This window comes from Trematomus bernacchii, unplaced genomic scaffold, assembly GCF_902827165.1.
Source record: "Trematomus bernacchii unplaced genomic scaffold, fTreBer1.1, whole genome shotgun sequence".
Taxonomy (NCBI): Eukaryota; Metazoa; Chordata; class Actinopteri; order Perciformes; family Nototheniidae; genus Trematomus; species Trematomus bernacchii.
In genome coordinates, this window is record NW_022987723.1 from 1571504 (window position 1) to 1597234 (window position 25731).

Consider the following 25731-nt stretch of genomic DNA (forward strand, 5'->3'; position numbering starts at 1 on the left):
TGCCACGAGCAACAGTGCTGCTGCAATGGACATACGAAGGAAAGAGGTTTCAAACACACACACACACACACGCACAATTTATAAGCAATTCAGCTGCATAAATACTATCTATGGCAAATAACACAGCCACCTGCTGAATATTTGATCAGACACCATGTTTAATAATTCATCAGCAGGCCTTTACGTGACTCTCACTGCCTCTGTCCTTGGAAAGGAATGTTGGACAGTAGGGAAGCGTTTCTTCACAGGATATTAATCCCCAATGTTGCTTAAAGGCCCCTCTAAAGTAATTTAATCCATAGAAAAGGTCACATGCCTGGAAAACGTCCAATAGTCGTTTAAAGCTCACGTAATTATTTTTGACAGTGTGACCTATACCATCAACTTTGCAGTGGTGGGGATCATTTGTATCTGCAGCTCTCTGTGGGCCACATATATTGATCTCCTGTATCACTGTAAAGCAATTACAAGGAAAATTACATTGTGAGGTGGCAGAATAACACTTAAAGTGACACGTTAAGAGTGTTGTGGTTCACCTCTCACCTTGCTTAAGAGACTGAAGACAAACCACAAGGTATTTGACATAGATGCACATGTGTGTATTAACAACAAACAATTAAGTGAACTGGGGGTGATTGGATATGTGCCATCACTGTTTAGCAAATACATAATAAACCTTTAAAAATCTTTATACAAATAATCCTACCTTATATCAATTTGGCTCAATTAATGCTTTACAATAAAAACGTTTGTTGTGTTCTTTGACTAAATGGCATAGATATCAAAAACACTTTTAGTAAATAAGAATAGCCTATACAAAATGAATCACCCATTGACACACTTTTATTTAATTTATTGTTAGAGGGGTAAAACAACATGGAAAAATAAAGCGATACAAAAACTGAATTAAACCAGTACAACTTCAGTATAAAGTCCGAAGTAAGTATGATGTACCATGACGTAAAGAACATAATAGGGATATAGTGGGCACATTGTGGCGATAATCCTCGTGTCATAGTGCTCACGAGGGCGGACTGGAACAACGACGTCCGGTCACCTCGGTGTCTCCTCGGTCGAGGGCAGAACAGGAAACAAACCGGGTGAATAATACACCGTGTCGGCGGTCACATGTCGTGCAGCGGGCTCCTGAATGATTTAAAGCTTTTTACATCATCGGCCTCACCCTCCCTCTCCTCCGCCTCCCTCCCTCGCGCTGATGCACCGCGCAGCCCGGAGATGCTGATGCTGGTGACCGACTGCAGCATCCGACATGGGCATCCTTTAATCCCGCCACAGTGAGTGTTTTTCCTCCACTTTTCTCTATCCCATCGTTATCTCAAACTACATCATATCACTGTCAGTGTCTCCCTCTCACTTCACCTCCTCCTCCCCCTTTTTGTTGTCTACATTTGTGCAGTTTTTTTTTTTGTGTGACATGGCGCATAACGCAGCGTCCTCGTAGAGGTTTAGTGAGTCCGCGGAGTTGACGGAAATGTCGGTCTCTTCCTGTATGCGCAGCTCACCTTAGCGATGGGCGTCTTTGCGTGAGAAAAGAGAAAGGAAAGGGAGAGTTTAGGGCGGGTGTTGTCGCTTCTCCCAGCGGACAAGAGCTGCAGCAGGCTGCGTTTGGAGGGTCGACCAGAGTACAGGAAGAGACAGAGGGGCGGCTGGGACCCACTGACACAGGGTGGGACGTTTAATAAAGTGTTTCTGCAGGTGAGAGCATGAGCAGTTATTGCTTTTTTGGTGTATGTGTAGGTGTGTCCGAGGGAGAGGAGAGGAACAAAGATGGTGAAAGTTGTTGTTGGACTGGAGATGAGAGAGATAGACGTTCAAGGCTCTAGAAGTGGAGAGGTATAGAGTTGTGTTGCCTTGTCTGTCCTAATAATATATTCTAAAGGATATATAGTAATATAGTATAAATTATCATAGGATAAACAGTCTATACTTAACATTCACGTGTTTTTTGCAAAAGGCTGAATGGAGGAAATCCCATCTATCCATCTATCCATCTATATCTATCTTCAAATTCAAATAGCTTTATTGGCATGACGACATACAGTACAGTGTGGCAAAATCAGCTGCAACTACAACATGAATCTATATGAACACATTTGGAAAATATGATTGGGTCTATATATACATTTTGAACAATAGTAGATTCATGTGTTTTTCTTTACACAGAAAACAATAGACTTTTATTTAGCTTGAATAAACACACTCTGTCTCATCTCTCTCTCTCTCTCTCTCTCTCTCTCTCTCTCTCTCTCTCTCTCTCTCTCTCTCTCTCTCTCTCTCTCTCTCTCTCTCTCTCTATCTATCTATCTATCTATCTATCTTATCTATCTATCTATCTATCTATCAAACAAACAGTGTTTTAGTATACTGTGCTTCTGTACGCATCTGTGTGTGTTTGCGTACGTGAAAACAAGAGCACTCAGACACTGAAAGCCTCAAGCTGTGGAACTGGGCTAATCCCTAATGACATGACCAGCTCTCTCTTCCTCTATCTGCCATAAGGTCTCTCTTTTCCCCCCCTTATTAATTCTTTTTTGTGAGGACGTGCTGTCCATGGTGCTGAAAACAGTCATCAGCACAACGCTTGCTAATATGCTCGAGCTTGATGGCTCTGTCACCGCTCAACAGGTGCCTATTACTAACCTAGAGAGTGCATAGAAATCAATCAAAACATTTTTTTTTGTTGAACGCATTCACTTTAAATTGGAGGTTGCGAATTCATGCTAGAGTTGTGGAGGTTTTTTAAAGAATTATATTGGAAAATTATACTTTTTAGAGCATGATTGGCTATTAAGGTCTTTGGCTGACAGATGCTGGGTCAATATTTGTATAGGTAATATTAAAAGAGAATATCTAGTATGGACATGAACACTGCTTGAGTTTTGTAAATAGGCCTACACAAGGGTGGTATTTTTAAAGCTAAATCCTGTGATATTGTACTGCTCAGCAATTCCATAAGCTGTACATACGTTATAATGAAGAGTTGAACTGAGCCCTCTGCAGTTCTAGCCAGATCAAGGAGGCCAACCAGGAAGTAGTAAAACATGGTAATGATGACCTGGAGGCTGAAAACAACAACAATAAAAAGAACAGAAGATTATGTAACTGACCAATTTAGCAATTACAGTTTGTCTACCAGCATAACACACACACACACACACACACACACACACACACACACACACACACACACACACACACACACACACACACACACACACACACACACACACACACACACACACACACACACACACAGCCTGTAGACCTCCAGGTCTCACATCAGAGGACTGTCACATTAAGGGCTTCACCATGTGAGGACCCTGGGGTGCAGTGACTTGCTCCTTGCTCAAGGGCACTTCAGCAGTAACAGTGGGCACACATCATTTTCAAAATAACATTATAGTAACGTTTTTTGTGAATACTTTCCCTTTTGAGAGTTGTTATTTTGGTTATTCAATGTCTGCTGGAGTGTCTGAATGATCTACAAAGGACCCATTATTTTTATTATTATTATTTTGTTCTGCATTGCCCTCCTCGATATAGATAGTCAATAAATAATAGGCAGCAAGGGAGAAAGCCAAGGTGCAGCAAAGGTTCCCAGCTATCTTTACCTCTAGCCCACACCTGAAACTTGTGCTTCAGTAATAATGTTCTTCTTGAATATATATTAAATTATATTACACAGTATTCATATTGTGTAATTCTTCAATAAATTAGGACAATCAAAGTTGAAAACATTTCCTAAAAAAAAACCCAATAAGTTATTTGCATAACAATCTTTAAATATACCCATCCTATTTCCCTCCTTAATACAGGGCTGTGAAGGAAGACTGAGAAGCAATCTGAGACTTCTGTTTTAAGGGATGGGCCGCCAAAAAGAAAATAATGAAACCCTGTAAATGGAAGCTGTGATGTAGGCTGTGGGCTGTACATTTGATTGGTTTTGCTAACTTATAACTTAACTTAACATATGAGGTATTTTACCTCACATAGTGAGTGACCTAGCCCTTATGTTTCGGTATGTGGCCCACTCTAAGAATACAATCTTGAGTATTGAGACTTTTTTTTCATGCAGAACATAAAAAGTTGTACTTTCTCTAGTAATCATAACAGAATAATGACACATGTTCACGTTTAAGGTGAATTGAGCACAAGTAGAAACGGGTTACAAAGCACCCAAAGTGACTTTCGGTTTTTCAGCAATCGTGTTTCTGTCCACCTGACGAATGTAAATCCAATATTCATTCTCCTTTAGCTCTGTTTTCAGTCTCTTCCAACTCCTGAGGGAAATATCTGCCTCTTTAGCAGTTAAGTACTGCACAATGTTCACCAGTTAGTCAGTCTGTCTGTTTGGTGCTGAGCAGGTAGCATGTAGATTCCTGCCATGGCCCAAAAACAATGCTGTGATAGGAGTGAACCAACATATTAAATGTACGCAGACAGCTGAACAATATTCTAAAATATACCATTAAGCCTTTTAACATTTCTGATAATAATTTTCCAAAGTGAATTTAAATTATTACTCTTTTTTATAATGGCACATTGTCTTTTAACCATTATTTTTATACATCCTTACTATACAAATATTGTCTGTTAAAATTAAGCCTAACCAAAAAGCTCAAAATACACAGAGTAAGAGAGTGTCACTGCAGGGCTTATGAAATGCTGCTGGATTCTCATTCATCCTTATTAGGGATAATGGATGCTGAATGAATGTTATGAGTCCTTTAAATAATTTATCATAAAATATTGTTATTTATTACAGAAAAATACTTAATATAGTTGTGTGCTCAGTTCCCTCTTATGGAAAAATATAGATGTGACTCATGCAGGGTAGACACACACACACACACACACACACACACACACACACACACACACACACACACACACGACCTTTAAGCCTTCATATTTATGAATGGCCCCCACCACCCTTTTCTCCATCAGATACTGCTGCTTAGCCCTGACGTCAGTGAACCTGCCTGCGCATACAGGCTATTATAATAAGGACCTCACACACACACACACACACACACACATTGCATCCCTTCCTTTGTCTCAGTCAGCAGCACACACACACACACACCCCTAGATGATTGGCTCAACAGGCTCTAAAAAGAGAGAAAAGAGTACAACAGACGGGGAAAGCAGACAGTGTGTGGGAGGTGGGCGGCCTTGATCATTATCATTATCATGTAATCCGATCACTGTTATAAATTTGGGACTGTGGCTTCTTTCCTATTGGCGTATCAGTAGAGTTGCTTTTTATCTCCATCTCTTGTTCTTCTGAGCGGTTTCTGGACACGATGCTCCAATCTTCACTTCATTATATTGATAGGATAAGGAGGATTAACAAGGAACATGTTGATTCTCTTACCTTCAATGGAAAGTGAGTTTGTATAGGCTCCCATCATTTAAAAAAAATATAACATTGCAGATAGTGACAATCTGTTGCATTGACAAACAGTCAATCATTTAGCAGATGCACAAAGAAGTTCCAGTTGTAAATCGGATTGAATGGAAATATTGGCATGTCTCTGAGGCTTTCCCCTATTATCCCCGTAATAAGTCTCCGCCCATTCATTTCACTGGGAGCTTCACAAAGGACAGCTACAAGAAGTTGTGTAAAACTAACCCAATATTTAACCCTCTTCAACTCCAACAGACGAACACTCCATAACCCTCCAGACATGTAGTTTTCAGCATGATGTATTTAGTTTGTCAAGGCACCAGTACACAGGGTGGGTAGCAGCTGAAATGAATTCACACTGCACTGAACACACCATTGGTCAATAATGTGACAGGAGAAGAAACTATTTCACTGGTATTGTCTTTTCTTGAAGAGTTCAATGTGAGAAGTAAAAGCTCATAAAACATTTCTGTTTTTTTTATTTCTTTGAGACAAAACTAATGCTTGGAATCCCTTTATGCTCCACTTGTATGTTTATAAACTAATGGACCCCCCTAAAATGTATTTTCTTGAGAAGAGTGAACAAAAAAACACTTGAATGGTGACAATAGTTTTTAATAGCTTTTCCCCCAAAATGGCTGCTAGGATGACACCTTTACTTAGTATATTTTCTGATGGACTTTACTTCACAAAATAGAATAGAATTGGAGGGATGAACCCCTCTTTAATGGTCACACATGCAGAGCACACAGCACACAGTGACATGTGTTCTCTGCATTTAACCCATCCTAGTACCAGGAGTCTAGTACTAGGAGCAGTGAGCATGCTATTGTACAGCGCCCGGGGAGCAATGGGAGTGGGGGGTGAAGGGGGATGTCCGGTGCCTTGCTCAAGGGCACCACGGCAGGGCAGGAGGTGAACTGGGACCTTTCCAAGTAGCAGTCCACACTCCATATTTAGGTCCGGTCAGGGAATTGAACCAGCGACCCTACGGCTCACAGTCCAAGCCCCTACTGACTGAGCCACTGCCGGACAAATATACATTTGGATCCACATCTGATGTTAACAACTTTTGTAGATGCCTTTTAAAATAAGAACAAGATTCTGATATCAGCACAGATACGCACAAATAATTCTCACAAAGTGCTTTAATCAAATAAATAGGGCTTCATTGACCTACAACAGTCGGTCTGCATTGATACATTTCAAGATGACTCTTGGTAGCTCACCTTTAATTTTCAAACTAAATAAGAAAACAGGCTGTTGATGCAAATATAAGAAGTCAAAGTTGTTGTTGTTGGATTGGAAAGCTGGTTGCCAAACAAAAACTGGAGTTCAAGGAATATACATCTGGTTGCTTTGGTAGAGTGTGAAGCACATCAAGGCCATACTCTGAGAAGAGATGGAGAGAAACATAGAAATCAGACGGTGAGAGAATGAAGGGGAGGAAATACACTTGAGGATGTGGAGAGGGTAACAGGTGATGGAGGGATCGATAAAACAAAGGGACCGTCCATTGTCAGAAGACTGTTTGAACATAGCGAGCAGTCAACACAGCAGGGATGACATTCATTTCCTGGCAAGCGATACACACTGATAAACAGGCCAGAGACACCAGAGAGGGAGGGGCAAGGTTAGCGAGAGTGACGGCAAACAGATAGATACTGTATCTAATGGTCTGTGACAGGTGCATTTTTATCAGGTCGATCCAAAAGACCACGCAGATATATTTTCATGTCCTGATGCGAGACGGAAAGCTTTCTCAGATATTAAAGAAGCACAACACTGCCGCAGAAATTATGATCATTAACAAATTAGATCAATGAAGACATTAACTCAGAGGTGGAAATATCTTCTGGCAATCACTGGCAATATTTCCTACCTCCCATTAGAATAGAAGCATTTATTGTCATCATACAAGTACATAGAGAATAGTAAATCATGTCTAATTGTCACCAGTAGTTCATGGTATTGGAAAGAGGTGGAAGAAGTACTCATATTTTATACTTAAAGGGGACCTATCATGCAAAATGCACTTTTTGATGTCTTTTATACATAAATACGTGTCCCCGGTGTGTCGGGGAACTCACGCAGCGTCAGAAAATAAAACCCTCTCTCTTTTCCTCCGTACCCAAATCTTTTAAAAACGGGGGTACAACGAGCGGTTACAGATTTGCTGCCGATCTGACGTCAAATCGGCGGCGGACCCACAGAAAGTTGCTATCAGAAACAATGCCTGATGTGTTTTGGACGTAATCTCGTCTGTGTTTACATTAGCAAGCCTCGCTAACACTCAGAGCTAACCTGTACTGGAGAGAGCATGTGTTTTAAAAAGCAGGAAATAAAAAAAGGAACTCACCTTGTGATAAACCCGTAAGAGAAAAAGCATTTGAGCTCCATGCTGTTTCAGAAATAATCCTTGATGTGGTTTAGAACAGAATGGCGTTTTATCACAGCAGAATTTAACTTTATCTCCGGTAGAATTCTGATCAGGCATTAGCTCCGCCTCCTCTTTTTTTTTTTTTTCAAGCTAAGGGCCCAAAATCCGCGTTTCTCTAACAGCTGGAATAGAGGGGTATGAGCAGTATGAGGCATGGCTACAATGGGGGATCTGTTTGGGATTTTAAGCAAAAAACTTCACAGACATGTTTTGTATAGGTATAGGCCCTACAATATATTTTTCCAATAAGGCATAATAGGTCCACTTTAAGTAAAAGCAGCAATACTAATCTTTAAAAATACTCTATTACTACTATTACAAGTCCTGCATTCAAAATCTTACTCAAGTAAAAGTATTTGTATTGGCATCAAAAAATATTGAAGTTCCACAAGTCAAAAGTACAATGCCTAATGACCCATTTCTAAATCGTATATATTAAATTGCTGGATTATGAAAACAGCATTAATGTAGTCATCACTGCTAGTAAAGTCTGAGCTAATGTTAGTGCCTTTATATACTACTGCTGGACATTTTAAACTAATTAAATAATTACATGTCAATTTGTATTTGTAGTGAACAGAACAATATTTTCTTCCTAAATGTTGTTAAGTAGAAGTATTTGAAGCATAACATGAATATACAAGTACCTTAAGATTGTAACTACTTCAGTAAATGTACCTCATTAAATTCTACCACTGTTATTGGAGCTCCTTAATGATTAGTCAGCGTATCAAAGAGCCAGTTTTAGGGCAGGTTTTAAGTCTCCTATTAAACTCTGTCTCTGCAGTCAAGGTTTAAACTTGCACATCAAGTTAGTTGGAGTTTATTCTCTGAGTGTGAAACGACCCTGTTACTTTTTAGAGCTTCAGGGCCCTCAGACAGAGGCATCATCTGTACGGATGGTTAGCCAGGAGCCACAGGCAGTGACTCTGTTGTTTTTATTTATCTTGCAGTCTGGAGCCAGAGCCAGTGTGCTCAAAGCTCCAGGCTCACTGTGTGGCATTAGGGGAAGATAGATGTGGATGGGGCCGGCCAAACTGTCAGTGAACCGGGCTGAAAGGTCAGTCTCGCAGAGCTATTTGTCTGCAGCCTGGCACCTGCGCCAACACTTTCCATCCATCTTGGAACATTTTGACCGAAAGGAATGATACACCTTAAACTGAGAGACAACTGCAATATTTCTTCTCTGTGTCTTCTAAATTCTTAAGCATTATGCAACACATCTAGAGTACACATGAACAGGCTTGAGCCTTATGGTAAAAATGTGAGAATAATTAAAAAGCCAGACATGAGCCAGATATGTTGAGTCAACCAGTCAGACCGCCAAGCGAGTGAAGCAGAGGGACATTTGAGTTTTGCCTTTTACCAGTTCCAACAGTGTGGATCAACAAATGACTCTAAATGCTAACATATTAAAAAAGTATGCTGGATAGTGTCAGCAGTCATTAATTTGTTTATACCAAATAAACATTTTGTAGGACAATTTTCTTCTTATGTTTTTTATCTCTTGGCATACTGAATATCTGGCCTGTGTAATGGCTGTTTTGATGTATTCCATGTTCAAAGACCAGTGAACAGTCTCATTGGATTCTTCTCTGTTGTTTTGCTTGTGTTCAATTCAATTAATAAGCCAGTACAGCCAGGAGGAAGGGGGAGTGGTAGATAAGGATTTATTTGAGTATTTAACAGCATGAAAGGGGATTTTTAACCATCATGATCTGTTGGTTTACTTAATCTTTTACACCTATTATACGACACAGTGTAACAGCATTATCTCATGTCATACATTGGTTTCTGTTTGTGTATTCTGTATTCTACTAGTGGCCTTTCCTGTGTCGTTTGGTACCTTGCATTACCTCTTAGATTAGTCTTTGCCTCCCAAATTAGCTTGAACATGTACAGTTTGACATGAGTTAATCAAACAAAGACTATATCAGTAAATGACAGTCAGGCAGCCATCTCAGTGAAACTGATGAGAACATGACATTATTCATAGAACATCTGCTTCTGAACAGCATACAGAGACAGGGATAGTTCATGTGTTACTGATGAGAGAGAGGCTATTTTTCTCTTTTGTGTAAATGAAGAATCAGATTCATTAAGCCTGTCGGATAAAGCGAGCCAGTCAACCAGGCAGTCACCAAAGTCAGCCAAGCGAAGGAAAATCAGTCTCCATGTATCCACTTAATATCCAGATATTACTGCTCATACCATATCCGTAAGACTTCTCTAGTAATTTCATGGTTTGCCGTTGCTTTTAAAGACATGACATTTGAATATTTGTTTACACAAAGACAAGTCGTTTCTTTAAAGTTTACACAATAATACTGTATTTAAAAGCAAACAATATTACAAATCAAATTCCTTTCTTACAGGGCCGTACTATATATACCAATAAGGTCTAAGGGAGTAGCCGTGATGGATATTAATTGATTGACTGCAGACTGTATGTTGCTCTAAGCAATCCTGTATAACACTCCACAGAGGACGGCCTCATAAATCTTGAGGCACTGAAGTAGAGCTGTGCACACACACATGAATTATGCACATTCACTTTTCATTTTTTACACATTGCACCGCCTGTATATCCAGCTATCTGTCTATCTTCAAGCACACATATATTATACACCAGGGGTGCCCAATACGTAGATCGCGATCGACCGGTCGATCGCAAAGGTAGTGTGGGTAGATCGCATGGCATTGAAAAGAAAAAAAATATATATATTTTTCTTTTTTAATTAATTTTTTTAAAGTTAGCCTATCATCCATCCATTGACGTACAGGTAAGCCAGTCTGAGTTGTATTGCGCCATACGGGTTCATGCAGCTATGAGGGGGCCTCACCTCCTCATCTGAAGCGCAAATGCGGCGCTATTATGCGCTTATGCGGCACAATTATTGTAAGCGCGCCACAGTTTATCCGCCGTTTAGTCCACTAGCACCCCCCCCGCGCTCGCTACACAGATTGGGCAGGGGCGGCCCTGTAGGTAGATCATTTGGGCTTTTAAAAGTAGCTCCCAAGCTGAAAACGTGTGGGCACCCCTGTTATACACAGTATAGTGGGCTGGTTGTGTAACATTGTTCTTTACTGCCAGACAGGCAAACGTACAAAATTGTCAACATGCACATTTTCTGATAATGTAAGTGCTAAAATGCTGATTTTTAAGCATGTATAACACTCAATGTTACACAATGTAATCTTAAGTTTAGCATATTAGCATGCCAACATTTGCTTATATGCACTAAAACCAAAGACTTGGGAAAAAAATAAATACAAATTTCAGTAGTGAGAAATATTTCCCTGACTCCTGGATTTCTGAAGGACGATGACGGCTACTTCCTGTTCTGTCTGTCGACCATGAGTACAGGGCTGTTTGCCAGAGTTATTGTTTATGGGAGCTTGAGCAACGCAAGCCTGTTGCCAGGTTGGGTTTGAGTGAATCAGAAGAGCTCTCAGCCTTATTAAGGCAATGCAGCTCTTACTGTAAAGGCAGTGAGAGCTCAATCAGGTTTTTCATCCAGTAATTCAGACCCAGGCGGTGCGGACACACAGACGGGCTTAGTCACGGCTGATTAAACTCCATGATGGATGCTCTGACAGCCCTGTTATCTGGAGAGGAAACGCTAATGCTAAGACGCTAGAGGTGATTATGATGACAGGGATTCAACTATTGATCTTTAAACTGCAGCACTCTGGCAGAGCACATGATGTGTGATTTTTAAGTATATTGGAGAAAAGACTTGTTCGAAATTCTATTACACTGCTTGTCCGTGTGAAACAAAGCTGCTGTTAAACACACCAGAAGTTTATTGCGCACACTGACAAGATGACATTGATGACAACAGATTATATAATTCTTCCAAATCTTTCTCTAACACGTCTTGTCTTTATTTTGCTGTGTGTTGCTGTGTGAAAGAGAATTACAGTTATTTCCATGGCTACGTTTTAAATATAAAATGTATTGCCTTCGCCCACACTATGTTAAATAATTCAGTAGCTAACGTCGCCTCTGGCACTTTATTCTGTGCTCAGAAGATTATCACTGAGCACTATGATGCAAATGTTGCAAAGAAATGTAGCTTGAAGAAATAGTTTGACTTTTTGGGAAATATTTGCTTCATTGCTGAGGGTTAGATGAAGAGATTGATACCACTCTCATTTGCACCGTATGGAGCTGAAGACACAAGGTGCTTAGCCTAGCTTAGCATAACGACTTGAGGCAGGAACAAACTGCAAGCACAATAAAGGAGGCGTGTGGGTTGTGCGTTGGTGTTCGGATCAGGGGGTCACAGGTTCAAACCCCACTGCAGTCAGCATGTCGTTGTGTCCCTGGGCAAGACACATCACCCCAAATTGCTCCTGTGGGGATTGTCCACAGTATTGAGTATGTAAGTCGCTTTAGATAAAAGCGTCTAAAAAGTGACATGTAATGTAATGTAATAAAGAACCCAGTTTTACCTTGGATAACCTCACTTTAATGACAAGAATCTACTTTGGACAGAGCCAGGTTTCCCCCTGCCTTCAGTCTTTATGCTAAGCTAAGCTATTCGCCTCCTGGCTCCAGATCCAAAGTGCTATTGATCTTCTAATCTATTTCTTGGCAAGAGAGCAAAGGATATTTTCCAAAATGTCAAAGTATAATTAAAAGGCTGTCTGCATCAGCCACTGCAATGTTACTGAAAGCTAGAGAGCACATACCTTACACACATCTCATGCTTTAATTATATGAATAGAAAAGTATACACATTTAAACTTGATAACATAACATCATGTGATTCCTGTACTATTTTGACTAAGTAAATGAAGTGATGCCTGGGTATGTACCTGGGTCTTTATCTGCACCGGATCGGAAACCACATGGCCTTGGTGGATTAAGAGGTTAGCATCAGTTCAGATTGCTGAAGCTCCGCGCTGCATTTGATCCACTCCTGACCACTGTGACACTGACCTCCTAACATCATGGGGTCCTGTTTGGGGCCCGTGGTTAGCTCTTTTCAGTAGTTTCTAACTCAAACCCAAATGTGGCCGAGCCCTGTGCAATGTACAGGCAAACAGATGTTTTGTTTGTTGTTAGTGATTTAATATTTAATTCTATTTAATCATTCCTTGTTTAGTTTAATTGTAGAGTTTAGAGTGAAAACCTTATTTTCTAGAAGTCACATAAGCCTTGGTTCTATAAAGGTTAAATGCTCTTAGACTAACCTTTATCCCCTGGAGGACTGTGTTAGTGAAGTGAAGTCCGCCAGCGCTGATGGAACACCTGCTGCCACCACGCTTTGTGCAGATCGTGTTGTTGATCTACGACTGTTCAAATAGCTCCACCAGCACAGGGCCGGTGGTGGTCAATGAAACTAGAAGGAGACCATTAAAATGTCACAGATGTTGAGAAAAACAAGCTTGTGATATTGAATCATGAAAGTGTGTGTGTGTGTGTGTGTGTGTGTGTGTGTGTGTGTGTGTGTGTGTGTGTGTGTGTGTGTGTGTGTGTGTGTGTGTGTGTGTGTGTGTGTGTGTGTGTGTGTGTGTGTGTGTGTGTGTGTGTGTGTGTGTGTGTGTGTGTGTGTGTGTGTGTGTGTGTGTGTGTGTGTGTGTGTGTGTGTGTGTGTGTGTGTGTGTACGTATTTTGTTCCCAATGGACACTCTTTTTTTCCAGTTTAGCTGATTGTGATTGGATACGTGCAAAGGTATCAGAGTCTCCAATTATAGCTGTTAAGGGCTGTCTGGCCATTTCACACACACACACACACACACACACACACATACAATGTTAGTCATAGGGTAAATGAACTAAAAAGCCTAATTTCATTTTGTATGGTATTAACTCGTATACAGCATGATATAATTGTTGTTGCTAAATTGAAGAGAAGCACGCTCTTACTAGTGCAAATTGTTCAGTCGTGTTTTCAGGCCACTTAATTGCAATATGAAACACAATAGGCCGTTAAAGGGAATAGCGCAGTTTTTTGAAGTGGGTTTGTAACAGGCACTTGTCCTTAGTCAGTGTATTACCTACAGTACAGTATGGCTGCCATTGTTTGTACTTCATTGTGGACTGTTACTTTGTTCCTTTAGTGAATCCAAACTCACCCTTTGAAACACAAAGCTCACACAACAACACAGACCAACTGCAGCCACAGACCGAGGCAGCAGGAGATCAGCAAACCTGTGATCTTCCTGTTTTTGTCAAAGGTGTCCGGTGGCTTTGAAGAGAGATAGCGACGGGGCTGTCTGAAGGCAAGATTTATTTTAGGTGGTTCAAATACAATTTTCTCTTACCCCCGTCATCAGCAGTACTTTGCTTTGCTCCTGTGACGGTACTCCTGTCTCAGTATTGCCATAACGTCATCTGCTGGGCCCCCCCACTGACACTTTACCTCAGCCACAACGCAGACTCTATGCATTACATTAATGCACATAATACACAACAATATTTTGCATTACTGCTGATTTTTATTCCATATTTCATTCCTTCTATTCCATTCCATTGCAATGTAAATACTGTTATATTTGAGTATATTTTTTATAATTTTTTATATTTTTTCTACCTGTGTTTTTAATTCTTGTTTTTATGCACCATGACATCAAGTCATTCCTCGTACGTCTAAACCTACCTGGTAATAAACCTGTTTCTGATTCTGATTCTGATTTCTGAACTACACAAATAAGCTGAAATGTACCTTTATGAGAACTGGTCCTCTTAGTGAAGGTCAAAGTGCGACCAGACAAAATAATTCAAAAGATCTTGTAACACGTTTTATTGGAAAAAATGTGCAAATACTCTTTATTTGCAGCCTGAAGTTTTGACCACGAGTGAAAACAGGAGAAGAATGTGGAATTATTAACACTAAAATGGCTGCACTTGTGTTTGTGGGACAGTTCCATACTCACTCACTCACTTTTGAGTCAGGGTAAAGAGTGAAATCACATTTTTATTGCAGTATAATCAGGATGCAGGTGAGCTTGTGATGGTTTAATAGCCCCCGCTCCACCCCACACTCACCATCACACACACATGAAATCACCTTTAGAGCTTTTTCTACCTCTGCACACACTCGTTCTCGCACTAAGTGCAGCGACAATAGCAGCCCCGGCGCTCTCTGGTTAAACAGCTGGGTAATTGCAGCCATTATTTGAGTGGCTCATATTAGAGCCGAGAGGCAGTGTGAGTGCACTGTGTGTGAGTGTGTGTTTGTTCAGTAACTTGCGCCTGTTGTTCAAAGTGGATGAATGGTGATTGTTAGTTCGCTGATGTTGAGTGAGAGAACGAAAGAGAGACTACATTTGATGACAATTATAGCTGTCCTTTCAACAGCAGTTACTCATATGACATCAGAGGCTCTGTTCAAAAGCTGTAGTAAAGTATTTTATAGCCTCTGCGGTTTGAAGTAGTTCGAAAACATTATACATAATTGTCGCAATTATTCTACACAAAAGAGCTTCAGTTATGAATTGATTTACTGCCTGCCTAGAATCCCATTCAGCTCCATGTTCCTGTGGTATGTTGTGCTGCTGCACATATGTTTAACACAGAGCCTTTTCCATTGGTTGATTCAATATGATGTTGAAAATATTTAAAACAACCAAGCACAGTTTAGTGGCTTTTGCATTGTAGCTGCAGTATAATTATACAAACTATTTTTATTTCTCAGACATTTTCAAGTAAAAGTCATGCGGTCAAAAAATAAGTTTGGTTGTTTTATGTACAAAAATTATTAAAAAACAAAAAATGTATCATTATATAGAATAACGGACCCTGTGAGCATCATCTCATTTTAGTTTGTTATATTATATATTTTAATTATGGCATAGACAAACTGGTGGGTCATTTTTTTAGATTTCTGACTTCTTTGGCTGATAATTTATTTTCATTTTATTTGACAAATACAGATATGACTGTTTTGTAACCTGTATTTTACAGGGTTACGTTTTAAATGTACAATCTTAAAGTGGACCTATCATGCTATATTTGAATAATATAGTGTAGGACCATACCTATATAAGGCATATTTATACTTTTTTTTTTTCAAAATACCAAACAGATCATGCATTTTAGCCATGCCTCATTTTGCTCAATTTGACAATGTTTAGCTCTGAGCAGATTCAGCACCATCTACAGGCCTGGCATATGTACTACAGCGTCTCCAGCGCTTTCGAACGGCAATGGCCGTGGCTGTCTCCTCCTGATTGGTGGAGTTGGCCCAATAGCCGTAGCGCCACCGTCCTGACGTCAGGACAGTGTTCAAATCTGGATCAGTTTTTATCAGATCCGTTGCAGCCCCTTTTTTAGAGATTTGGGTATGGAGGAAAATAGAGAGGGTTGTGTTTTCTGACACTTGGTGAGTTCCCTGGAACACCGGGGACACATATTCATGTATAAAAGACGTACAAAAGTGCATTTTGCATGATAGGTCCCCTTTAAATGTAATGAGTAAAGGTAGACAGGAGTACAAAACACATAAACTCAGGTAAATTGCAAGTATCTTAAATATGTTATCATGTAAAGTATTACTGAACTACATGTATGCATTCGTAAAGGGAGCCTAAAATGAACCGGGACAATTATTCTGAATATAATGCCACCAAGCAGTAGAATTAAATTAAATCCTGAAAGCCCTTTCTTTCATTTCTACATTGGAGGGAGGTTAAGTAGACATATGAGTACAGGTAAAGCCCCTTCTCACACTTAGAAACAAGAAAAAAGGTTTAGCATCCATTGTCATCTCTAATGAGCTTGGCTACTATAGCAACAGGGCTGCAGGCAGAGCACTGCTAATTAGTTGCTTCCTAGTTAGTTACGCTTCATTTGTGGGAAAATATGTCTCCTCTGTTGGGCTCCTGTGTCTTGGCGTGCATGAAAGTAAGCATGGTGTGAACAATAATATGAGGCAATGTGCTGTGAAATGCTGAAACGATAAATCATTTTCCCTTTGTTTTTCAGATAGCTTTCTCACCATGTGGGGAACAACTACGATGGCATTTCACTAAACCTGGAAAAGAGACAAGAGGCAAGGGCAGCAACACAACAGATCCTTCTTTTGAATATACCATCATTTGGAAAAGGAATATTCTTTTTCCACAGTGCGTCCAAGGAAACAGTGAACTTAAGAGAAGAGTATCAAAGAACTTCCTGCTCTTCTTCCCTTTGACTCTGACCCTTGACCTTGAGCTCTCACTATGAGCAGTCTGTTAGTGAAGCTAGACCCTCGGAGGGTACAATGGCGCTCCACGTGGAACACCTTCACGTCCCGCGTCCTGAGGACCAAACCGGTGGAGTCCATGTTGGATTCAGCCACGACGGGCACAGGCGCTCATGGGACCAAACTGGCCCGGGTCTTATCCACCGTGGACCTGGTGTCGCTGGGCGTGGGCAGCTGCGTGGGGACGGGGATGTACGTGGTCTCTGGACTGGTCGCCAAGGAGATGGCCGGTCCGGGGGTCATTGTGTCCTTCATTATCGCCGCTGTGGCCTCCATACTGTCGGGTGAGAAAATGCACATTGCAACTTTTTTCTGCTGTCTCTCTTTTGCGCACACACACACACACACACGCACACGCACACGCACACGCACACACAAAGCATTAAGGTTACTGCCGTTTTTATCACAATTAGACTGATATGATTTATATTAAGAGCCTGCAATACGATCATGGGCAAATACATTATTAGGGCAAAGCTATAATGTAAAAGGCACTCAGGGGATGTTTTAGTACTACCTACAGTATCGTCTCCTATCTATAATCCAACATCTTTCAATTGGATGATAATGCAGTCCTTTCACTGATGTGTGTGTCTGTGTTCTCCTCCGTCCCACAGGAGTGTGTTATGCAGAGTTTGGCGTGCGCGTGCCTAAGACCACAGGATCGGCCTACACCTACAGCTACGTGACGGTGGGCGAGTGCGTGGCGTTTTTCATCGGCTGGAACTTGATCCTGGAGTATCTGATCGGCACGGCCGCGGGGGCGTCGGCTCTCAGCAGCATGGCGGACTCACTGGCCAATCACACTATCAGCAACTTTATGATCACACACATCGGAACGCTCAACGGCTTAGGTGAGTGAGGAAGGATGTGTGCCGGCAACAGCTTTAGTTTGCCATTAAAGGTCCCCTAGTATACTGTTTTTCATCAATATATTATAGGTCTCAGAGATATACAAAACATGTCTCTGAAGTGTTTGGCTCCAAACACCAAACAGATCATTGTAGCATCCCATAATCTCCTCTGTTTCAGCCCTGTTTCAAAAGTGCTGATTCTCTGTCTGTTGCTTTAGATGAAAATAAGGAGCCCCTCCCCACGCCCCTCTGAGAGATATTTGGGTAAAAAGAACACAATGGTGCTCTAGGAGGAGATTCAGGTGATAAGGTGGGGGGGGGGGTTACCTTGGTTGGTGATTGGCTAATGGTTACACAAGCCAAAACATCGTTATGACATCATAAAGTGGCCAAAATCTGATCAGCTCATTTTCAGACAGGTTTTTTTAGAAATGGATCAGGACAAAAAGTGAGAGAATCTTTTTTCCTGAAACTTTCAGAATCTCTTTACACAGAGGGGACACATGTTGATGTATAAAAGACATGAAAAGTGGATTTTGCATAATAGGTGACCTTTAAGGTTGAAAAAATATGATTTCCTCTGATTTTAGTTTAGGAATTTGGATGAATATTAGATAAAGGTAATGTTTAATTTGTGTACAGTACTTGCGTCAATTAATACTAAACAACAGAGTTAAACTAATAATAAACTTTAAAAAAAATGAAATGTTTCTTGCTTGGAAAAAATGACTTTGGAATAGCAAATTCTACTTTTTGCTATTTTATTTTCTATTTACAAATGCAAATAAGATCTCAAAAAACATTTTGATGTTTGCACTAGAAAAGTGAATCCTTTCACGTCATTATCTTCCACTTTTTATCTACAGCTTATTATTTATCAGCCAACTGTCTACTGTCAAGCAGTGATTGCTTCAAAAACAGACATTCACCCAATCGAAATCTAAGCGAAAAGTATGCCTTTTACTCCCCGTCTTTCATCAAAGCTTCATCTTAGATTCTGTCTTTAAATATCACCTTCGTATTGGCTTGAACCTGAGTCCTCCTGGGCTGCGTTACAAACCGTTTGAACCAAAGAAACAGATTTAATATCTTTGCTGTCATTCTTTATTCTTGCAGTAATGTTTGTTTTCTGTCATAAATTGCCTTCTCAACATGTAACAGAAGCACACTGTTATCTGTATCACTGGACACAGTTTGCATGACAGTGGCTTGATGTCCTGTTTTGGAAAAAGTGATTGCAACATTATCTGGGAAATCATCCAAACCGTATCAGAATATTACCACGGAGCGTCCAAACAATGTTTTGATTCTTATCTCGGAAATTGTGTCATTATGTAGAGAAATAGAGGACGGAGCATCTTGTATTTCTAAATGATTCATGGAACATAGTTTTCCAGGTTGTAAACGTACCATGAGGGGACTGCCTGCCTCTGTGGTGTTACACTAGAGCTGATGTGTGTGCCAGGGGTGTCTCTCTGTGTGACCCCACCCTGACAGCCGCTTCCTGTCGGACACTGACACAGCAGAGGTATTAGTCACATGGTAAGCAGCATGGCCAGCTGTTCCCATCCATAATGGAAAGTTCACGTTTTCCTTTTCCTGCTGGAGATAAACGGCTGTTACTCCTAACTGCAGGAAAGTAAGGGAAATATAACTCAAAATATGTCTCGTTAGTTTCTGTTTGGCCACCTGTGTGTGTGTATTTATAAAGACTTAGCAGAGTTATGTTAAATAGCAACTAATGATATTGCAGGTCTACACTGGCTACCAGTAAAGCACAGAATTGATTTTAAAATACTTATTTTAAAGGGGACCTATCATGCTAAATGCACTTTTTGATGTCTTTTAAACATAAATATCTGTCCCCGGTGTGTCAGAAAACCAAACCCTCTCTCTTTTCCTCCGTGCGCAAATCTCTCTAAAAACGGAGGTACAACGGAGCTGATCCAGATTTGCTGCCGATATGATGTAATATCGGAAATGTGAGCAGGCATAAGCTCCGCCCCCTCTTAAAAAAAATCAGCACTTTAGTAAAAGGGCTGAAATAGAGCGATATGAGGCATGGCTAGAATGGGTTTGGTATTTTGAGCAAAACACTTCCTAGACATGTTTTTTTAATATATTTTTATATATCTGAAACCTATAATATATGCCTAAAAATAGCATGAAAGGAGACCTTTAACTTACAAAGCGCTAAATGTTCAGGCACCGTCTTACCTAAAATATATTTTAATCCACTATTGCCCCGCCAGAACATTACGCTCCCAGGGTGCAGGTCTGTTAGTGGAGCCCATAGTCTGCAAAACAAGATCAGGTGTCAGAGCGTTCAGAGCTCCCTTTCTCTGGAACCAACTTCCTGTTTTAATCAGAGAGGCAGAGGCCGTTTTTCAATCGCGACGATATTGGCTTCCAAGCCAATATTTCAAGGATGCTACGTCATCAAGTGGCGCAGCAGGACCGTTCCAATGTCCAGCATACTTGGAATTCCACCGAGGCCGCGTCCTTGGTTTGGGGGAAATTTCGAGGCTGCACATGGGTAGACTTCGCGTCCTTAAAATCCCCACAATGCTTTGCGCACGGACCAATTTCCCCAAATTTGTGGCGGAAAATGTAAGGCGGGGCCTCTCATATGACGCACACCTGCACACTTGCTAGCCTGTTCCACTCTTCATTTTCCGAATGCCAGGAAGGATTCTTGCCTAGCTTCTGAAGGAAGTGACTCGGAAGACATGTGCTACCAAGCAAGCGTACACGCGATTGAGAAACACCCAGAGAATGTCCAAACCTTTAAGAGTGCGTTGAAGACCTACATTTTAAACAAAGCCTTCAGTTAGAGCTGGCATTTTATGGTTTTCATTTTATTTTATTTCTATGGTTAATTTGAATGTTTTATGTATTTTTATTGTCTTTTGTTGTATCTTATTTTATTTAGTTTATTTCTATTTGTATTCCACACACTATCTTGTCTTCTCATTTAGCTGTAACTCCATCATATACAATGTTGTCGTTTGTTTTTATCTGTAAAGCCCACTGAGACAAACGTGTTTTGTGGTATTGGGCTATACAAATAAAGTTTGATTTGATTGCTTTACAGTGCAAATGTGCATTCCCCACTGCTGCTATCACAACTACAGCATCTGTGGTTTCAGGTAAAGGCGAGCAGTCGTACCCCGACCTGCTGGCGCTGGTCATCGCTCTGCTGGTGACGGTCATCGTGGCTCTGGGAGTGAAGAACTCTGTGGGCTTCAACAACGTGCTGAACGTCATCAACCTCGCAGTGTGGGTGTTCATGATGATCGCCGGGCTGTTCTTCGTCAACGGAGAGAACTGGGACGATGGGAGATTCCTGCCCTTCGGCTGGTCGGGGGTATGCACACGCACACGCACACACGCACACACACACACACACGTACACACACACACACACACACACACACACACACACACACACACACACACACACACACACACACACACACACACACACACACACACACACACAGGGGAGGCATGTGGTGCAGTGGTTTGTGCGTTGGTGTTCGGATCAGGGGGTCACAGGTTCAAACCCCACTGCAGTCAGCATGTCGTTGTGTCCCTGAGACACTTCACCCCAAATTGCTCCTGTGGGGATTATCCACAGTATTGAGTATGTAAGTCGCTTTGGATAAAAGCGTCTAACAAGTGACAAGTGACAAGTGACACACACACACACACACACACACACACACACACATGCAAATTGAGTTACATGGAAGGAAGGTCTGCTGATGTTCTCTATGTATGTTCTGTTTCTTTCTGTCAAGTGGGAACTAAGTATTTAGTTTTGTACGTTTTTGTGTTTCTCTTAATTTCCTACAATACTGTTATGATTGGCTGTGAATAAGAAAATATGAATGACGGACCATCTATTTCTGTTTATTTATTTTTAGAAAGGGGCAGGTAATATAAGATGATTTTCTTCTCCCTGCTCCTTTTCGGGTATGGTGTGTTTATAGAGACATGTTTTGTGAATAATTGTTATACATTAAGTTGTGCATACCATGAACGGAACAAATACAAATTAAATTAAATGAAAATTAAATGTAAGCGTTATCTTCTCCTGTTCCAGGTGATGCAGGGTGCCGCCACCTGTTTCTATGCCTTCATTGGATTTGACATTATTGCTACAACAGGAGAGGAGGCCAAGAGTCCCAACACCTCCATCCCCTACGCCATCACTGCCTCACTTATCACCTGCCTCACTGCCTACGTCTCTGTAAGTTACCTTGAGGAACACAGACCCACTGTGTACACAAACACAAAGTAAAAGTCTCCATTTGTTTCTCGTTATTATTATCATTTTAGAAGTGAGAAATGGGCTGTGGATGCCAAACCCTTATCTTGTCATTCAAAGTATCACTACAGCAAATAGATCAGTTGTGATGAGGAGAGATTTGAACATGGCTCACCGACTCCAATGTTAGTGAATACTTGTTTTACTTGACAGTCGAATCAGATCACATGAACAGGCTACAATCACCGAGTAATATACACCCTTGCTTAGTTTTTGAAAACATTTTGAAACAGAAGCAATGCAATTGAATCCTCAACAGTATTGAGTGTATGTAAGTCGCGTTGGATAAAAGCGTCTAATAAGTGACATCCCAAGTTGTTATTGCGAGAGTGTTTGAAAAACAAAGATCTGAAGATCAAATGTCAAGATGTTCCCCCTGCGCTCACACTGTGTGGGTGTGTGTCTCATCTCTCATCTTTGCTCCCACAGCCTTCCAGATTTCTGACTTTGACACATATGTACTGGAAAGTTGTTGCTATGGGTACCATGTAACAGCAGCCAATCAGGAGGGGGAATCTTTCCAAACCATCTGGGGCCAAGGATTACATCAACTTTAAAACTTCTCTTTGAATACCTCCTCCTTCTCTTTCTCTCTGTCTCCCAGTCACACCCATTCCTCCAAATAACTCTACCCTTGTCTTACCATGGTCTTTTCTCTCAGCCTCTCTTAATCTCCATCGTTCTTTGATCCGTCTCACTCCGTAGGCATCTTAGATATTTTAACTTCGATATCTTTGCTCTAGTCAGAATCCTTTAAGATCCAGAATAACTTTAATCACTAAGCAAATAACATGTCATGTTTTCTTTGGTGGCTTGGGTTTAAGACACACTGTAGCTTCATCAACATTGTCAGAATAAGTATGGATTCTCCTGTGTGTTTTCATGTTTTTCCAGGTTACATTTCCTTACAACGACTTATTCACGTTGGGTAGCTCGAGTCTAACCTAATGTATATGCAAGCTCAAAAAATGTGCCGACAGCTGGTTCAAATACTCACAGTAAGAAGCAGTTTCAAACACACATGTAAACCATTTGTCGCAGGGTTCCTGGTAGATTAGTAGAGTCCCCTTTGACCGGTTCACTCACACTGTCCCCCAGCCTGTGCTCTGATTGGTCGGAGGGTTAAAGAGCACCATGATCACCATGAGGAAGATGATCTCTACATCTTCCTCTCTGTCAGGGTTAGTCTTTTTTATTGTGCCACTCTCTTTTCTGCAAGCTGCTCAAGCAGATCCTTCTCTATTGCAGCACAGTAGCTGTGACAGATGGCCCTGCATGATTTAACACGTCAGACCCGGGGATAAAAACCGCTCACACACACTAATACATACTCACAGTGAGAAAGTAGAATGACTAATGAGCATTTTGCATGTGATGCGAAATGCAGTGAGCTGAACACGCTAGCTGTTTAAAGCTAGGATGTGCAAATATAACTTAACACTTGTCAGTAATTAAAGCTTTTATGTTTACAGTACATGATTAATAAAGCATTAATCAAATGAATCTGATGAGGTGGGAAACAGTCACACATTTAGTTCCGTTTAGTAGCTGTACTGCAGATTTTGATCACATCATATGATCCTCAACAGGTTTCGTACTTACTGTGAAAACGAGTTATTAATACCCTGCATTGGGCTGTGCAGAAGTGTGTTTTTATATACTACCACTGGGGGCGCCAAATTCTACACATAGTGGATAAAGAACCTTAATAATCAAATATGTTATCAATGAGTAGTTTTCAGAAATAGTTCAAGCTTATACAGCAACAGAAATGTAATTAACAAACTTCTTTTGTCAACCCTCCTCCATCCAGGTTTCTGTGATCCTGACTCTGATGGTGCCGTACGATGAGATCGACGCAGACGCTCCGCTCATGGAGATGTTTGCCGTGCATGGCTGTATGTTCGCAAAGTATATCGTGGCGGTGGGCTCCATAGCAGGACTCACTGTATCCCTCCTGGGGTCCCTGTTCCCCATGCCCAGGATCATCTATGCCATGGCAGGGGACGGCCTGCTGTTTAAGTCAGTAATTTATTAAGTGTTCATTTTCTTCAATCTAAATAAAAAAAACTGAGTCTCTAATCTTATTTTCCTGTGTGTTCAGGTTCCTGGCCACTGTGTCTCCATACACAGAGACCCCTGCTGTGGCGTGTGTGGTGTCGGGCTTCCTGGCTGCCCTGCTGTCTCTCATGGTCAGCCTCAGAGACCTCATAGAGATGATGTCCATAGGGACTCTGCTGGCCTACACCCTGGTGAGTTTTATCATTCTGGACACATCACATTTTTTACATTTGTTCCAGAGATTTTGAGATGATAAAAAATGCATTCTTTCAGCAAATGATTGTGTAATGCCCCAGAGATTTTTGCTGGGAAAACAAATTCCTCCTACACTTGAATGATAATTATGTGAAAACTTAAGACAAGTAGGAAGAGAGTCTTAGCTGATATGCTATAAGTTAAAGGTCCCCTATTATACTGTTTTTCATCAATATGTTATAGGTCTCAGATATATACAAAACATGTCTCTGAAGTGTTTGGCTCCAAACACCAAACAGATCATTGTAGCATCCCATAATCCCCTCTGTTTCAGCCCTGTTTCAAAAGTGCTGATTCTCTGTCTGTTACGGCCCGTCCACACAGCAGTGTGCGTTGCTTCCCATTCACTTTGAATGGGGTGACGTCACGCTTTGCCGAACTGCATTGTGGTTCCGTTGCGTCGCTTTGCCTCCGTTGCTCGCTTCGAAAGTTGAGAAAAGTTCAACTTTTCAAGCGTCGACGGAAGCGCCAGCCAATCAAATCATATGCCAGTACAAGCTCTAGCCAATCAAACTGCGTGCTTGTGTGTCCGGGGCGGGAGATTAATGCGATTGGTTGTTGGTCGCGCTCCAGACACGCCCACCAGCAAGCTTCAATGCACGCTGCCGTGTCGACGTACCGTTACTTTAGATGTGTTTCAGTCTGAATTGACGCTGTTTGACATCACAACGCTGTTATGAAAGTTTCTCTGATATAAAATGGGTGATGTTAGCATAGCAACCAAAGCTAAACTGACTATCTTGACTACTTGTTGCTATCCTATTGTGGCATAGGCCGTTTTCTACAGGCACATTTTACCGGCGTATTTTTCATTATGATTCTACTTGTGATAGTCGGACATGACAACCTGTGGAGCCCATGTATTGATTCCATCCGATAGCTGCTATAATACAAAACAAAACATCTGCCTGCTCTCCACAATGATCAATAACAGCGAACGGATGGTCAAAGTAAGGTACAAATAATCAGAATCACACGAAGCCTGGTTAGTGTTGCCTGACTTTATAAAGTGTGTTTTTTTACAAGTGTGTGGTTGCGTTCTAGTCACTTTGCTCAGCGCTACTGCTTGTTACAACTTTTATTTGCTGTACTCGAAATAAACTGTTGGCTAAGGTTAATCTCGCCCCCCTCCGACGTAAGCGTGACGTATGCGGTTCTTA

The 25731-nt window shown here is 41.1% G+C and overlaps 1 protein-coding gene across 2 annotated transcripts in view; it reads left to right on the plus strand.

The window, feature by feature from the left end:
• Positions 1 to 1265: 1265 nt before the first annotated feature.
• slc7a14a (solute carrier family 7 member 14a) overlaps positions 1266 to 25731 on the plus strand; it is a 31375-nt gene continuing 6909 nt past the window's right edge. Inside the window, exons 1-7 of one of the 2 annotated variants that reach the window (XM_034144459.1) lie at positions 1266 to 1295; positions 16810 to 17352; positions 17686 to 17922; positions 21072 to 21289; positions 22031 to 22177; positions 24069 to 24277; positions 24360 to 24507. In XM_034144459.1, coding sequence (XP_034000350.1) covers positions 17046 to 17352; positions 17686 to 17922; positions 21072 to 21289; positions 22031 to 22177; positions 24069 to 24277; positions 24360 to 24507 — 1266 coding nt within the window. In that variant the 5' untranslated portion in view covers positions 1266 to 1295; positions 16810 to 17045. Of the gene's footprint in view, positions 1296 to 1621; positions 1717 to 16809; positions 17353 to 17685; positions 17923 to 21071; positions 21290 to 22030; positions 22178 to 24068; positions 24278 to 24359; positions 24508 to 25731 lie in introns of those variants that run through there. The other variant, XM_034144458.1, reaches the window with a different exon arrangement.